Here is a 17,456-nt window from a genome sequence, read left to right as displayed (position 1 = left end):
CCTTCAGCTGCCCTGGCTCACCAGGTCTGCCCTGCTTTCTAAACCAAAGCAGCCAATTGGTACCAACCAACTCAGCCATGGTATGCATTACTGATCCCTTTCTTCTAAAAAAAAAAAAAAAAAAGAACTTTAAGATCCTTTAGTTTAGAAGGAAAACTTGCAAATACATTCTATGAGGGCAGCATTACCCTGATACCAAAACCAGATAAAGACACCACAAAAAAAAGAGAATTATGGGCCAATATCCCTGATGAACATAGATGCAAAAATCCTCAACAAAATATTACCAGTCAGAATGCAGCAATACATTAAAAAAAAAAATCATTCACCATGATCAAATGGGATTTATTCCTGGGCTTCAAAGGATTCACAAATCAATCAACGTGACATATCAGATCAGTAAGAGAAAGGATAAGACCCATATGATCATCTCAGTAGATGCAGAAAAGGCATTTAACAAAGTACAAAACTATTCATGATAAAAACCCTCAACAAAGTAGATTTGGAGGGAATATATCTCAATATAATAAAGGCTATTTATGAAAAATTCACAGCTAACATCATCCTTAACAGGGAAAACCTGAAAATTTTCCCCTAAGATTAGGAACAAGACGAGGATGTCCACTCTCACCACTTTTACTCAACATAGAACTAGCAGTCCTAGCCACAACAATCAGACAACAAAAAGAAATAAAAGGCATCCAAATGGTAAGAAGTATAACTTTCACTATTTGCATATGAAAAATACTATATATGTAAAACCCAAAAAGTCCACCAAAAAACTGCTAGAACTGATAACCAAATTCAGTAAAATTCCAGGACACAAAATCAATGTACAGAAATCTGTTGCATTTCTCTACACCAGTAATGAAGCAGCAGAAAGAGAAATTAAGACAACAATCCCATTTACAATAGCACAAAAAATAATAAAATACCTAGGAATAAACCAAGCCAAAGAGGTAAAAGACCTGTACTCTGAAAACTATAAAACACTGATGGAAGAAATTGAAGATGATACAAAGAAACAGAAAGGCATTCCATGCTCATGGATGTGAAAAACAAGTATTGTTAAAATGTCCATACCACCCAAAGCAATCTACACATTTAATGCAATCCCTATCAAAATACCAACAGATTTTTCACAGAACTAGAACAAACAACCCTAAAATTCTTATGGAACCACAAAAAAGCCCCAAATAGACAAAGCAGTCTTGAGGAAAAAAGGAAAAATAAAAACAAACAAAGCTGGAGGCTTCACAAGTCTGGACTTCAAGTAATATTATGAAGCTGCAGTAGTCAATACAGTATGGTACTGGCACTAAAGAAGACAGATCAATAGAACAGAATAGAAAACCCATAAATGAACCTACAACTGTATGGTCAATAAATCTTTGACAAAACAGGAAAGAATATCCAATGGGAAAAAATTCTCTTCAATAAATGGTGTTAGGAAAACTGATCAGAAACGTGCAAAAGAGGGGCGCCTGGGTGGCTCAGTGGGTTAAGCCGCTGCCTTCGGCTTGGGTCATGATCTCAGGGTCCTGGGATCGAGTCCCGCGTCGGGATCTCTGCTCGGCGGGGAGCCTGCTTCCCTCTCTCTCTCTCTGCCTGCCTCTCTGTCTACTTGTGATCTCTGTCAAATAAATAAATAAAATCTTTAAAAAAAAAAAAAAGAAACGTGCAAAAGAATGAAACTGGACCACATTCTTTCACCATACACAAAAATAAATTCAAAATGGATTAAACACCTAATTGTGTGACCTAAAATCATTAAAATTCTAGAGGAGAACACAGATAATACCCTCCTTGATAGCAGCCACAGCAACTTCTTATTAGCCATGCCTCCTGAGGCAAGGAAAACAAAAGCAAAAATAAACTACTGGGACTACATCAATTAAAAAGCTTTTGCACAGCAAAGGAAACAACAAAACTAAAAGGTAACCTACAGAATGGGAGAAGATATTTGCAAATGACATATCCAGTAAAGGGTTAGTAACTCAACACACAAGAAGTGAAAAACCCAACTAAAAAATGGGCAGAAGATACGAATAGACATTTTTCCAAAAAAGACATCCAGATGGCCAACAGACACATGAAAAGATGATCAACATCACCAATCATCAGGGAAATGCAAATCAAAACCTCAATGAGATAGTACCTTACAGCTACAACATTGACTAAAATCAACAACATAAGACAGCTGGTGTTGTCAAGGATGTGGAGAAAGGGGAACCCTCTTGCACTGCTGGTGGGAATGTAAGCTGGTGCTACCACTCTGGAAAATAGCATGGAGGTTTCCCAAAAAGCTAAAAATGGAACTACCCTATGAACACAAAAATAGTATTTCAAAGGGATACCAGCACGCCAATGCTTACAGCAGCATTATCTATAATAATGAAATTATGGGAACAGTCCAAATGTCCATCGACTGATAAATTGATAAAGAAGAAGTGATAAATAGATGACGGAATATTACCCAATCATAAAAAGAATGAAATCTTGCCATTTGCAACAATGTGGGTGGAGCTAGAGAGTATCATGCTAAGTGAAATAAGTCAGTCAGAGAAAGACGAATACCATATGATTTCATTCATATGTGGAAGTGAGGAAACAAAGGAGCAAAGGGGGAAAAAAAGAAAGACAAACCAAGATTCTTAATTATACAGAACTGATGGTTACCAGAGGGGAAGGGGGGTAGTGGGTGAATTAGGTGATAGGGAATAAAGCGTACACTTGTGGTGAGCTCCAGGTGATATATGGAATTGTTGAATCACTGTATTATACACCTCATACAGATATTACACTATATGTTAACCAACTGAAACTAAAATTTAAAACTTTATGGGACACCTGGGTGGTTCAGTCAGTTAAGCAACCAACTCTTGATTTCGGCTCAGGTCATGATCTCAGGGTCATGAGATTTAGCCCCACAATGGGCTCCATGCTCAGCATGAAGTCTACTTCAGAGTTTCTCTCCCTCTCCCTCTGCCCCTTCCCTCCCTTCCACTCTAAAATAAATAAATAAATAAAATAGAAACTTTAAATAATAAACATAAAAAAAAAATCCTTTCCATTTTGCCAAAGCAAGGTTGGGAATTTTTTTTTAAGATTTTATTTATTTATTTAACAGAGAGAGACACAACGAGAGAGGAAACACAAGCATAGAGGGAGTGGGAGAGGGAGAAGCAGGCTTCCTGATCTGGGGCTTGATTCCAAGACCCTGGGATCATGACCTGAGCTGAAAGCAGATGCTTAATGACTGAGCCACCTAGGCAGCCAAGTTTGGAAATTTTTTAAAAGGAATTTTAACAAGGAAATAAAAATTATGAAAGTGGAGAAACAAAGGCATTCACATGCACACAGTTCTCATGTCTTCCAAATATAAAGAAAAAAAAAAAGGTCCAAACAAAGATTGGTTTGGCTGATGCAGCTTTACAATGTTTTGCAAGATGTTTTGAGTTGAATTATGCCTAACAAAGACATGTTAAAGATAGGGTCTTACGGAGGGTCTTAAGGAGCTAATGAAGTTAAAATCAGATCATTAGTGTGGGCCTTAATCCAATATGAATGGTGCCTTTCCCTGAAGTAGATAAGCATAATTAAGGAGGGAGGGCATCATTTCAATTGACTCCCTATATGAATCAGAAACAGCAACTGTTATCTGTAAATCCCTACCCCAAAGTCCTTAATTTCAGCTCTTTTTCTTTTTTTTTTTTTTTCTGGCAACTTACTCTCCTACCTCTTTATTAAACACCCCTTCCACTTCAAAAGAGAGGAACACCAATATATATATTCTTCCCAAAGTCCAAAAAGCTACTCAGCTAGGTCTACCTGTGGGTGAAAGGGGAAAGATATTTCTCCCTAAAGGTAGCCGTTAGTCCTGGTGGCAAATGAAGGGGTAGAGTGGAGGGGTCAGACAACCTCAGAGCAGAGTGGGCACTAGGGAGGGGTGTTGTGTGGCCCAGGATGGAGACAGGAAGTCAAAAGGAGAGACCCAGCAAGGGGACCCATCATCTCACAACTAAGTCAGGCTTACATTTCATTCTTGCTTATTGAAAAGAAAAACCACGTAAGTACTTACAGTTAATTAAGTTTGACATCTTCCTTCAGAAGAGAAGTGTCCTAATTTCCACCACATGCCGAGAACAGCTGGGTACTACTCCCTCACTGCTCCCTAATTACGGATTAGCACACAAAATGGTCTCATTGCTCCTCTATATTTGGGGGGTAATTTTGATTATTGCTTTATCAGACTTGAAGAGGGTTTCCTGGGGCTTTGTTTACCCCATACCTCACCCTCCAATGAGGAGGACACACTCCAGTCACGGCAAGGGAACCACTGTAAATGCCTATCCCAAGGAACGGCCAGAAAGCTTTATAATAACCCTGGTACTATCAAAATGCAACCATCTCTACAGAAATCACTGTGTGTGCCCGCATTCCAAAAAAGGGAACATTAGTAAACTGCATAGTGATACTCTTGTTTTCTAGTTTAAATTGAAATAGTCAAATGTGACTTGGGAAAAATATACCCTAATTGAATAAGGATTCTGGAAATCAGTTTGCCTTGTCCCAGGGGTGGAAACTACCCTGTCCTCCCCTCTTAGAGGGACCCGCAGTGGCAGACCAGTGAAAGAGGAACTGGCAGGATCTTAGTCAAGGTTCTCCATAGAAACAGAAAGCTATATATATATATATATATATACATATAGATATATATATCTATATGTATACACACACACACACACACACACACATACACACACACATATGCTTATATATCTCTCTATAGAGATTTATTATGAGGAATTGGCTCACATATTTATGAAGGGCAATCTTCCCAGCCCATGGATTCAAATGCTAATGCCATCCAAAAATACCTTCTCAGACACACCCAGAAATAATATTTAATCTGGGCACTCCATGCCACGGCCAAGGTGACATATAAAATTAACCATTACAAGCAGTTTAGCCTCCTGTATGAGACTCTCCAGTACTTTGGTACTTGACACAAGGTAGATCCTTAAATATGCCTGTAAAATATGGATCAAAGGAATATTACCTTGATTACAGGGCTTTCAGTAAGTCTCTACAAGTTATGCTGATTTGTATTGTGTATGTAATTCCACAAAAATTATTTTTAAGTGACCGAGTAATTCTAACATAAAACAGCATCTACCCTTCCAAATTCAAAGAGCAGAGCATTACTTTTGAGATAATAGGGGGATAGGATATCTTATCAGTTAAACTTGGGGCTCCTCAAGGTAGATCACACGCTATCAGTGCACTTTCTCTCCTGAAATTGAGTGGTGCAGTTGAATGAATATGTCTTCAGAGGATTTAGCACAGGAGTGAAGGAGCATGAGTCACCTAACCCCAGACCCCTGTTGGCAACTGGGAACTCATCCTTCATCCTCTGTGGCATCAGGGGGACTGGTATACACCTGGGTAGACCCAGGTAGCCTGGTATAGCCTGCGTAGACCTCCAGATATCTCCACCCAATTTTGTTTTTTAACTCTGTAAACACACAACCTCCCTAGAGAATGCAATCCCACCAGGATAGGCTGTTCCTCAGACTCCCCACCAATCCAAGGAGGCCACTGCTTGGCACCTGCTTCACCTTTCTGTCTCCAGAAGGTGGACTGGTCTTGTTGACATTCCTGACACTGACAAGTAGCAGTTATGCAGCAAGTTTTGTAACAGACACTGTACACACATCATCTTATTTCATCGAACAATACCTGTTGGTTATACTAATACCTCGCATATGAGGCAGGTGTTACTATCCCCACTTCACAGATGGAAAAGTTGTACCTCACTGACAGAGGTCACAGGGCTAGGAAGTAATGACTTAGAATTTGTACCCAGCTTCATTCATTGCCAAAATCCAAATAACCACGATGCTACGCTGCCCCCAAGCATTAGCAAAAAGGGCAACTCTCCTTGATCTTTCACTGCTTTAGAGAACAGCGTCCGTAAGTCTAGTGGGGAAACTGGCCTGTAAGCTACTGAGACACAACACACTTCACCTTCTTTCCTGTACCTGCAATCACATATAGAGTGACCTGAAGGACAAACAGCTAAAGGTTATGAGTTAAAGCCACATTTTCAAGGGGGCAGACTTAGGACATGGCCACTAATGAACGCAAATTCATGGATTCATTCTTTACTCAGTGAGCAGGGAGTACACACTGTCTAAGGCATTGAGGATGCAATGAAAAGTAAGTAAAAGGCCCTTAGAATCCAACATGGTAAGTCCCCTGAGAAAGTATATGGGCTGTGTCAGGCCAGTGGCCAAATCCAGTGCAGACAAAAGATATCAGGAAGCCACATCCCACCCAGGAAGGCTGAGTCCAGCGTTCCTTCAATGTTTTCTCTTACCACGTGGTTAAATGGGTCATCCAATTTCCCAGGAAGATATATGCTTATTTGCTCACTTCTAGTAGTTGACAAGAATTAGAGATACCTGTATATACATTCTCAGTGCTTTGGCTAAAACTTTTGCTGACTTGGGATATGTTATTGTATGATAAATATTGGGCTAAATATAATCAGAAGACCATTCTGGGGAAAGACCATGGAAGCCAGTTTTCATGTTCCTGTCTCTCCAGTAAGGAGTATATCCATCCATTCCTCAGACTCTTAGAATATCTCTAGAACCTGCCTGGTCTGATGCTATGGCCCATATAGTGGCCAGAACATGTGAACCATAAGCCTTGTACGAAGGAAAACAACAATGTGGAAACCAAGCAAATAAGAAACTCCCACATTAAAAAAAAAAAAAAAAAGGAAGAAGAAGAAGAAAGAAAAAGAAACTTGCACATATATGAAAATATGTCTATAACAGAGGTAAGTGATGAAAGATTTTGAAATTTCCTTAAGAGGCCAAATTCCTTTAGGGAATCCAAGTTATGATCCACATTTCTACTTATGTCCTATATAGGAGACCAATAGGATAACTATGGCAAATAAAAGCTTTGGAATTTGTCAAGACTCTAGTGGTGAACTCTTAGGACCATGGAAAGGTTCTAAATCCACTTTTTTTTTTTTTTTTTTAATCAAGGTTAAATTTCTGTGGAATTTCAAGCCAGGCTCCAATTTTCCAATTTTGCAAAGCTTAGAACCATGAAGGTAACGGGGATCCCTAAAGGCCCCAACAGTGTTTACTGAGCACTCTTTGCCTAAGTATTTGGCACACAGTTGGCCTAGAACACCTCACTTAAACCTCAAGAACACTATTAAAGGGAGATATTATTCCCATTTTACAGAAGAGAAAACTGAGTTTCCAAAAGGTTGTAACTTAGCCAGATTGCAGAGCTCGCAGGTGACAGAGTTCACATTCCTACCTAAATGTGCAAAATTCGAGAGTATGGTCTTCTAAAGTCAATAAGCTACTAGAATAAGTGCTACCTTGAGCAACTCTGGGGAAGCCTCTTTTAGCTAAAAGGTACCACATTTTTCCCAAGCTCGGAATTGCCTGGATTGCAATGTTTAAAGTAATGCAGCTGCAGACCATGGCCCAAAGTGAATGAAGCTGGAAGAATCACCATTCCCAAAGGAGGTCCACCTGCATATCACACACCCGTGCACCTGAAGCCAGTTCCTTTTGTATATAAAGAACCTCACGGAGCATGGGGAGCTCTGGTTCTTGGGAGTTTAGGCAGGTCTTACTGCCAGTGGGGGCTCCTAGCGGCGCTATGTGGATGCTACAGTCCATCTTGCTCTGTTTACCCTTGTCTCTTGCTTTGAGTGGCCCCCAGAAGCCCGAGGCACCAGATTATCCTGGTGAACTACATTGTGGGCTACGAAGTCTTCAGTTCACCATAAACCTGAGCCAGGGGACAGCAGCTCCTACACTGATAGCCTGGGGTAAGTTTGATGACTCACTCAGCTTAGCCCTCTAGTTTCCCCTCCTAACACTTTCCCCTTTTGGTAAACTCTGCAACCTCTCCTATAGACTGAATCCTCTAAAATATAACTTCCCTTCCCAGAGTCCCTCCCTCTTCTTGCTGCTGCCCCTTGAGGTCTGACAGCAAAGCGGGCTATCCTTTCCCAGCACTGAGGACTGTGGCCACTGACCCCCCGTGCTTTTCACTCCTGCCTGCCCTCCAGACAACCACGGGCTGCCACACAGGCTGCAGAATGACTCTGGCTGTGGTACCTGGCTAAGGGAGGGCCCAGGCAGCTCCATGGTGCTAGAAGCCTCTTACAGCGGCTGCTATGTCACCGAGTGGGTAAGGACGACCCAATCGCCAGGAATGCTGCGAACCCCTGGTGTCAGGGAGTCAGCAGGAGTGACTCCCCAGGATCCCCACTATATCTTGCTACTTGGAGTTGAAGGAGCAGATGTGACTGGACACAGCACGGTTACAAAGACAAAGCTGCTCAAGTGTCCTGTGGATCCCCCAGGTAAGGGCTGGAAACTCTCAGGGTCTGGGTGGTGCTGAGCTGCCTGGAAGGAGCTCTTGGGCTCTTCTACCCACTCTGTGCTGTGACAGTGACATGAAGGACTGTTCTCCAGCTCCCCTGCACATGAGGTCCTTAAGATAACTACTACTTGAGTGAGTAGATTACTCGGTGCCAGGCACCACGGAGGGCAGAGCACTGTACCCTCTCCAGTCCTAACCAGTACTGTATGTGCTATTGCTGCCCCTCACTGGGGAGCTCTTGGGGAGCTCCAGAGCTGGGATTCAAACAAGAATTAGCCCAAGACCAGGAGCTCCTCAGTCTTGAGAAGCGCAGGGAAGGAACTAAAGCTATTAAGGATACTTGGCAAATGTTTCCGAACATGTGCCCTGAAAATAGGGCTAAGCCCTTTCAGCTGGAGGCTACTTGATCACTTAACTGGGGAATTAGTAGGAAGTGTGACTCAGCTTCAGCAAATCTTGTCTTGTCCTCTGCAAGCCCTACCTTCAAGTCCTAAGGGATTCAAACTTGTAGTTCACTCTTTTCCCCTGCCTTGTACCCAAAATATAATCCAAAGAGGTAGAATGTAGAATCCCAATCCCCATATCAAACCTGCTGTACCAGACCTCACATTTCAAAAAGATCACCCATTAACTCACAGTACAGGAAGATGGAGAAGCACCTCTACAGAAGGAAGAATTCTTTGCTTGAAGGAAAAAGGAGCCTCATTGCTTCCCCTCATCTTGCTGGTATTCTCTTCTTTCAAAAAGTACTAATTTCAGGGGACTTAATACTTAACTTTCTGAAACTTATTGCTAGCATGTAATACAGACCTACCCTGATCATCTGGACATCGGTGGGAATATTAATACTTAGTAATAATTTTTTTTCCTTAAGACCCAACTTTGTTATCTAGCTTATGTTACTCTCCTCTTCAAAATGTAGCCCTAGATGCTCCAAACGCTGACCTGTGTGACTCTGTCCCAGTGTGGGACAGGCTGCAATGCGCTCCTTCACCTATCCGTCAAAGAGATTGTGAGAAGGTTGGTTGCTGCTACAATTTGGAGGCTAATTCCTGTTACTATGGAAACACAGGTGAGTTACTGCATCTCTGAAACCAGCTAAAGAAAAGTACCAGTAACTTGCAATTAAATCCAGAGAAGAGTGATCTTCCCTCTTCCCTCCACCCCCAGAAGACAAATGTTAAAGATGACCAGAAGTTAGTGTATAAGCAGAGGGTATCCTAGAATATTGACCCTAACTGATCACTTTCTACAGCCTTGCCTTGTCAATTCTCCTAGAAACCAAATATTCTTTTTTTTTTCTTTAAAAGATTTTATCCGTTTATTTGACAGAGAGAGACCGCAAGAGGGGGAACACTAGCAGAGGGAGTGGGAGTGGGAGAGGGAGAAGCAGGCTTCCCGCCAAGCAGGGAGCCCAATGCAGGTCTCAATCATAGGACCTCGGGATTGTGACCTAACCGGAAGGCAGACGCTTAACCACTGAGCCACCCAGGGGCCCAGAAACCAAATATTCAATGAACTCAAGAAGCTAAGTCTACTTGCAAAAATAACTAGTTGACAGAAATTTAAGACAATCAGCCAGCTTGGAAGTAGGTTAAGCATCTAGAGAACCCCCTTTCAGACTGCTTCCTGTGGGTCCCAAATCCTAGTCTAACGTTTTCTAATGCAAAACATGTATAATCCATACTCTATTCTGAGCTCTGAATACTGACCAGTAGAACAAAGCAAGTACTATTACCCCCATTTTATAAGTGAAGCTAGAGGCAGGAGGGTAGATGCTTGGCTGAAGTTTGCTCAGGAAGCAGTGGAGGCAACACTCAAATCCAGGGGCTCCATCCAGGCGCTCGTTCAGGGCTTCAGTTAAGCTCTAGACAGCTGAACTTGCACAGAGTCCATTAGTTGGGACTGCCAGCCTCTCAGGGGAGGAATCAAAACTCTCTAAATATCTAGCTGGCTCAAAACAGGAGGTATGGCCTGTTTTCAGCACAGCCACTCTGGTTTTTCAGTGACGTCCCACTGTACCCAAGATGGCCACTTCTCCATTGCCGTGTCTCGGAAGGCGACCTCACCCCCACTGCTCTTAAATTCTGTGCGCTTGGCCTTCAGGAATGACCATGAATGCACCCCTGTGATGGCAACACATACCTTTGCCATCTTCTGGTTTCCATTCAATTCCTGTGGTACCACAAGACGGGTAAGAGCAGTTGACCTTTGGCTCTGTTCCTAGTTCTAGAAGTCAGAAATGCCCTAGTGACTGGAGGGAGAGGTGGAATATCTTAGTCATAAAGGAGAGAGCTGACTGCGGTGTGGTACGTATGATGGTCTTTAGGACAGAAGAATATTCACCACTGAGAAAGCCAAAACCACCCCTGGGCGTTCAGCTAAGATCCCAGCTGTGCTCAAGGGCCCAGCACTTCTACCAAGCCCTGGACGGGAGGAACAAGTAATAGGTTCTTCTTGCCACATCACCCCAGAGAAATAAGCAGGAGGTTGGCTGACATTATCTGGTCCTGTTCCTGGCTGCCTCATTTGAGTACTACAAGCCCTATTGCCTTATCCTGAGGTAAGGTGAAGTGATCATGTCCCAAGTTAGTTGTCACCTGCTTCTGCTCTGTTCAAGGAGCAAAAAAATGCAGCCTAAAATAGCCTAGCACTGCTAACTCCTAGGTGAGAGCAAGTTCTGAATAAAGTGGCACCTAGCTAACAGGAATGATAATACTTCTTTCCCCATACGTCTAGATCATTGGAGACTGGGTAGTATATGAAAATGAGCTGGTCGCAGCTAGAGATGTGAGAACTTGGAGCCATGGTTCTATCACACGTGACAGTATTTTCAGGTAAAGGTGTTAGTTAACCTGACCTTGCATAACCAGAATGCCTTCTCTTCCATAAAACAGGAGTTCTGAGCTAAGCCCTGAATCCACAAGACCTCTTTTCATGACAGGAGAACCTGTCCCCTGCCTTGGTTGTCCAATCTCAGGGACCATTATTTGACCAAGTCATCCTGAATCACTGCCATCGAACTCCCCCGGACTCCTATTTCAGTTACCTGGACCCTCAATTTGGCCTTCTCCCTCCATAGTCTTTCTGGAACAGAAAGAATCCCCTCAATGCCCCAGAGAAAATGGCACACTTAAAGCTGCCTCATTGTCTTGTCACAGCTTAAACTTGACATGAACGGAACCTGAAGCACCTGCATGAAATACCTCCTACTTCCCTCTCCAGTGCAAACCCCTCGAATACCCTCAATCCTTCACTCACTATTCCCCAACCTCAGACTGAAGTCCTTTGAAGATTCCCTAGAAGGACAAACTCTGGTCTCCATTCTCTGTTCTGTCTGCTATTTCTCTCCTTCCTCTTATCTCCATTACTTTTTATCTTCCTTCAAGACCACTCCCTGCAAGTTCTTCCCTGACTACCCTCTCTACAGAAAGCACCTGTTTCTAGCAGTACCACACTGACCGTGATCCTGTCTACATATTGGTCTCCCAACTAAGATCTAGCTTCTACAAGCTCAGGAACCACACCCCTTAGGTTTACAAACTTGTCCAGCAACTCGCATGTAATGGTTCCTAAAACCTTTAAAAACTGAAGGGTGTGGGGCGCCTGGGTGGCTCAGTGGGTTAAGCCGCTGCCTTCGGCTCGGGTCATGATCTCAGGATCCTGGGATCGAGTCCCACATTGGGCTCTCTGCTCAGCAGGGAACCTGCTTCCCTCTCTCTCTCTCTCTCTCTGCCTACCTCTCTACTTGTGATCTCTCTTGGTCAAATAAATAAATAAATAAATCTTTAAAAAAAAAAAAAAAAACTGAAGGGTGGCCTGGCGCATCCTACTACCCACACTAGCTAACAAACCTCTTGGTTTTTTTTTTAGGCTTCGAGTTAGCTGCAGCTACTTGATCAGCAGCAATGCCTCCCAGGTTAATGTCCAGATTTTTACACTCCCACCACCCCTTCCTGAAACCCAGGCTGGACCCCTTACTCTGGAACTCAAGATTGCCAAAGGTAAGACCCACTTGGCTGGAGCATCTGGCCTACAGTCTCAAGCCGTAGCTCTTCTCTGGGCATTAAGAGAATAACCCAGTAATAAGACCTGCTGGAGGTATTCGTGTGTATATGCTAGGTCTCAGGCAATACAGAAGTTCCTAATTCTGGTTTTATTGCTTCAACTCCTTTTGGCCTCTTACAGATAACCGCTATGAATCCTACTACACTGCCAGTGACTACCCAGTGGTGAAGCTGCTTCGGGATCCCATTTACGTGGAGGTGTCTATCCGCCACAGAACAGACCCCCACCTGGGGCTGTTCCTCCAGCACTGTTGGGCCACACCCAGCACAAACCCCCTGCATCAGCCCCAGTGGCCCATGCTGGTGAAAGGGTAAGGGGCTCTTTCGTGTACCTGTGCTGGAGTCCCTTAGAGAAGCTTCTCCTCACTGTCGGATATCTTTGCTTAGGTGCCCCTATGCTGGAGACAACTATCAGACGCAGCTGATCCCTGTCCAGAAAGCCCTGGATCCTCCATTTCCATCTCACTACCAGCGTTTCAGCATTTTTACCTTCAGCTTTGTGGACTCAGTGACAAAGAAGGCACTCGGAGGACCGGTATGATGCTTCCCTCTGTGCTCCTCAGCAGGGCTCAGAACCCTCCAACCCAGAACTGTTTCCACATCCTACCACTCTTTGGCCAGGGCTGCTCCTTAATTGTGGCTGTGTATTCCCTCAGCACCATCGCTGGTCCCGATGGCATGAATGACATTTGCCTACTGGACTCCAGTTCTTTAGTGTTATCGTGGTATCTGCTCGGGATGGCAGGATGTAGCAACTTTCAACTTCTTCCCGGGGAGTTCAGTTGGAAGAGTTGTGATGTGGTTCTGTACGATGATCTCTATTCTGTTGGCTCCCAGGTGTACCTACACTGTAGTGCGTCCATCTGCCAGCCTGCTGGGACACCATCCTGTACGATAACCTGTCCTGTTGCCAGGAGTGAGTAGCCAAGCTGTCCACACTGGAGGACAGACCTGAAATCCTCTTGAGTCCCACGGCTAACCTTCTTTAGCCTATAGGCAAATGATTCCAAGTAAAGAATCTTCTTATTAATGAGTCCACTTTAGGAATTTTAAGGATGCAGCAGGACAGACAACAAGCTTTCTAGAATACCAGGCCTCTTAAATATAAGCTATAAATCCTCAAGTCTCAGCCTTAGTCAAAATGTATATGGAAAAAGCTAAGTGAGGAATCAGACTGGCCCAAGACCTACACATGGCTCAGTCTAACAAAACTTTTATCTGACCAGCTCACAGAGCCATTGACACCTGCTTATAGGCCTGTCTAGCAACACGGCCTAAAGCTCTATAGTTGGCATATGACTGCAGACAGAGTAGGTGCTCTAGCTGGTCAGACCCAGTCCTCCAATAACGTGTGTGTACTCCTACCTGGTCCACTGACTTTTACCTGTCTAGCTCCTGAATTCATTGGGAATCATGACCCCTAAAGCTTTAAGTCCCTTGTTGGGGTGGGCAGGCCTTGTATAGTTCCACCTCAATAATAGTTATGAAACACTTTATTAAATATTTAGAACCTAACTCTGATGACCTATATTCTATACCTTTCTAAAAGAAATGTGTATGCTTCTGAAAGAAACGGATACCCTTCTAAAACTTTGACTTTTCCAAGGTCCTGTAACTGGCAATAGAAATGGGATTCAAACAGCTTTGCTCTGTTACTGTCTTAGTCACCTTTGTAGCTTAGGAAAAGGTCTTGGTATTAAGCTATTACAGACCAAATACCTCTTTCACAGAAGAATAGCAGTTTGGGAAAAGTCAAATATCATAATTCTATTATCAAATTCTGGTGAAAACGAGGTAGCAGTGTTAGATACAAAGTCTTGGACTTCTTTGAGTTTCTATTAACACACTTAAGACATGGAACAGAGCTGTGCCCATTGAAGGACCTAACTCTCTCCTTCCCATCCATGTACAAAGAATTCTAACTAATCCCTAGCTCTCCTTTCTCCAACAGGAAGAAGAAACTCCAACATCCATTTTCATAACCATACTGCTAGCATTTCTAGCAAGGGTCCCATGATCCTACTCCAAGCCACTAAGGACTCCTCAGAAAAGCTCCATAAAAAACCAGGTGAGTGGGCAGAGACTTAAGCAGCTATTGGAAGCCCCTTACCTGAACCAATAGTCAAGCCAAAGCTACTTATATATATATATCAAGGATATAGAATCACTTGGTCTTGGCATACATTAACCTACCTTTCTACCCCACAGGTTCTCCTGTAGATTCCCAAGCTCTGTGGATGGCAGGCCTTTCTGGGACCTTAATCACTGGAGCCTTGTTAGTGTCCTACTTGGCTATCAGAAAATGGAGATGAATTATTCCAGTTGTGTTAATAAAACCAGACCGAACTATCAGACTGTGCCCAGCTTCTCATTTGAAAGAAAGTAAGTAACCTGCTGTTGGCATCTCCTCTTTCCAGCTTGGGGCAGTATTTTGCATGACAATAGAAAAACAATCCTGATACCCTGGGCCTCTCCTTCAGCCCTTGTAATTTCTGAATAGAACACTTCAGTAGATTCATAGTTGGTTGACAAGTTAGGTAGTAAACTAAATACAGAGAGGGCTACAAGTTAAAGAGGGGTGTAAAACAAAACTCTTCCTCAAAATCCATCAAACTAAAGTAGAACTAGCCTAGAGCTAGTCTGGTATCTTATAGACACTGGTTCTCCAACTTCAGTGTACATCAGGATCAAAGGGGGCTGATGAAATTGATTACTGGTCCCACCCCCAGAATTTAAGCAGGTCTGAGCTAAGGCTTAAAAACTTATATTTCTGGGGCGCCTGGGTGGCTCAGTGGTTTAAAGCCTCTGCCTTCAGCTCAGGTCATGATCCCAAGGTCCTGGGATTGAGCCCCACTTCGGGCTCCCTGCTCAGTGGGAAGCCTGCTTCTCCTTCTCCCTCTGCTGCTGTGCCTGCTTGTGCTCTTTTGCTCTGTCAAATAAAGATCTTAAAAAAAAAAAAAAAAGAATTTTAATTAAGAAAAAAAGAATTTTAATTAAATTTGGAAACACCTACTTTGTTCAGCTATAAGAAAACTTAATGTTTGGAACAATTTGGGTACATGAATCTGTTTTTTCACCTGTAGATATTAGGAGACCTAAAAATATGGTACTTCCAATTTTTAACCTGCAAATTGAGATGTGCTGCAAATATACATGGATATAAAAATATCATATTCTGCTTTACTGAAGTGATAAATTACATATAAGTTTTTAATTTTTTAAAGATTTATTAAAGAGAGAGAGATCACAAGTAGAGAGGCAGGCAGAGAGGCGGGGGGAGTAGGGCTCCCCGCTGAGCAGAGAGCCCAATGTGGGGCTTGATCCCAGGACTCTGGGATCATGACCTGAGCCGAAGGCAGAGGCTTTAACCCACTGAGCCACCCAGGCACCCCTAATTTATTTTAATTGTACTTAACCTAATACATCTATTCATGATTGCCCAGGTAACCTACTGTTATATTTGGTTACTGAACAAGTTAACCACTATCACCACTGCAATCCAAGACCACTGTTTTTCCTCTTTAGCAAAAAGGGGAGTCTGTCATTAGTCCCAGACCTTTGTTCTAGGCATCTGTTTTAGCAGCCTCCCTCAAGCAAGTGTCAGGCAAACAGGCAAGCTGCAGAAAAACTTTGGTCAAGTTGAATCTCTGTCCCACTGGAAATTGGTCCTATGGAAGAACTGAGTATTTTTCAGTAGAATATGGAGTTAAAAACACAATATCTGAAATCAGACTTGAATTCATGGTCCAGTCTTGCCATTAGTTGACTAAGTGATACTGGGTAAGTTTGGCTTTATAGGTGTTCCAAATCCTGGAAATCAGGGATGAACATTTACCTTTTTAGGTTTTCATAAAGCTCAACTATGTTATCAAGCATCTAGGATAGTTCCTGTCACATAAAAGGCATATAGTGTCCCTGTCAGTTAAGTAAGGAAATATTCATTCCCTGCTTAGAAGCAGTATGAAGTGGAGTTGACTTGCCTACAAAGCAGGTATTTAAGTACCAAGATTAATGTCCTTAACTTTGCTGAACTATAAGGCAACCTAAAGGTTACTCCCTGAAGACAAATGGGGAAACAAAATTTCCCCAGGATTAATTTCAGAACTCCACCATGATGAGAGTACAGAGTACCAAAATATGACCAACAGTGTTAGTTACTAGAGAGCTGAACAGAATATTTACTTTAAGTCACCACGTGTTTCTATTAGTCTTAAGGACTCTTAAACTAGGGAATTGCTGGTATGGCTCAAAACTAAGCCTCTTCTGATCAAACCACTTCCAGCTGACCAATCCATGATCAGATACTTCCTTTTAGTCATTGTTTTTTTTTTTTTTTTTTTTTTTTTTTTTTTTTTAGATTTTATTTATTTATTTGACAGAGAGAAATCACAAGTAAGCAGAGAGGCAGGCAGAGAGAGAGGAGGAAGCAGGCTCCCTGCTGAGCAGAAAGCCCGATGTGGGGCTCGAACCCAGGACCTGGGATCATGACCTGAGCTGAAGGCAGCGGCCCAACCCACTGAGCCACCCAGGCGCCCCTAGTCATTGTTTTTGACATTGGTTTTCAATGTGATGCTTAGAATATCATCCTCACCTGAGAAATGGTTAGAAATAAGTTTTTTTTTTTAAAGATTTTATTTATTTATTTGACAGACAGAGATCACAAGTAGGCAGAGAGGCAGGCAGAGAGAGGAGGAAGCAGGCTCCCGGCTAAGCAGAGAGCCCGATGCGATGCGGGGCTCGATCCCAGAACCCTGGGATCATGACCTGAGCCGAAGGCAGAGGCTTTAACCCACTGAGCCACCCAGGCGCCCCTTAATTAAAAATTCTTAAACTAGCCACACTTCATGTGTCTGTAGCCACATCTGGCTAGGAGCTACTTCAGCAAGGAGCTACAGCATGAGTGAAGTCACTAAATTCAAATATGTACTAGACATCCTATGTGACAGGCATTATGCTAGC

General features: G+C 42.9%; 1 protein-coding gene across 1 annotated transcript; it reads left to right on the top strand.

Annotated features, from left to right (window-relative positions):
- Positions 1–7,698: 7,698 nt before the first annotated feature.
- On the top strand, positions 7,699–14,809 carry LOC111145347 (zona pellucida glycoprotein 4). The gene is made up of 11 exons (XM_022500198.1): positions 7,699–7,870; positions 8,114–8,410; positions 9,305–9,502; positions 10,437–10,624; positions 11,170–11,267; positions 12,304–12,434; positions 12,619–12,808; positions 12,885–13,032; positions 13,335–13,413; positions 14,449–14,565; positions 14,706–14,809. The coding sequence occupies exons 1-11, from the start codon at positions 7,699–7,701 to the stop codon at positions 14,807–14,809; spliced, it is 1,722 nt and encodes a 573-aa protein (XP_022355906.1).
- The last annotated feature ends 2,647 nt before the right edge of the window (positions 14,810–17,456 follow it).

This window comes from Enhydra lutris, unplaced genomic scaffold (assembly GCF_002288905.1).
Source record: "Enhydra lutris kenyoni isolate GAN:26980312 unplaced genomic scaffold, ASM228890v2 scaffoldscaffold12, whole genome shotgun sequence".
In the NCBI taxonomy this organism is placed as follows: domain Eukaryota; kingdom Metazoa; phylum Chordata; class Mammalia; order Carnivora; family Mustelidae; genus Enhydra; species Enhydra lutris.
This window is presented reverse-complemented; position numbering and strand designations above follow the sequence as displayed.

What these genes read in the sequence shown, in the direction of transcription:
- LOC111145347 (XM_022500198.1), top strand. Translation starts at nt 7,699, where the DNA reads ATGTGGATGCTACAGTCCATCTTGCTCTGTTTACCCTTGTCTCTTGCT. An exon ending in CTGTTACTATGGAAACACAG is followed by an intron (nt 9,503 to 10,436) that starts GTGAGTTACTGC and finishes CTGGTTTTTCAG; the next exon opens with TGACGTCCCACTGTACCCAA. An exon ending in TGGCCCATGCTGGTGAAAGG is followed by an intron (nt 12,809 to 12,884) that starts GTAAGGGGCTCT and finishes ATCTTTGCTTAG; the next exon opens with GTGCCCCTATGCTGGAGACA.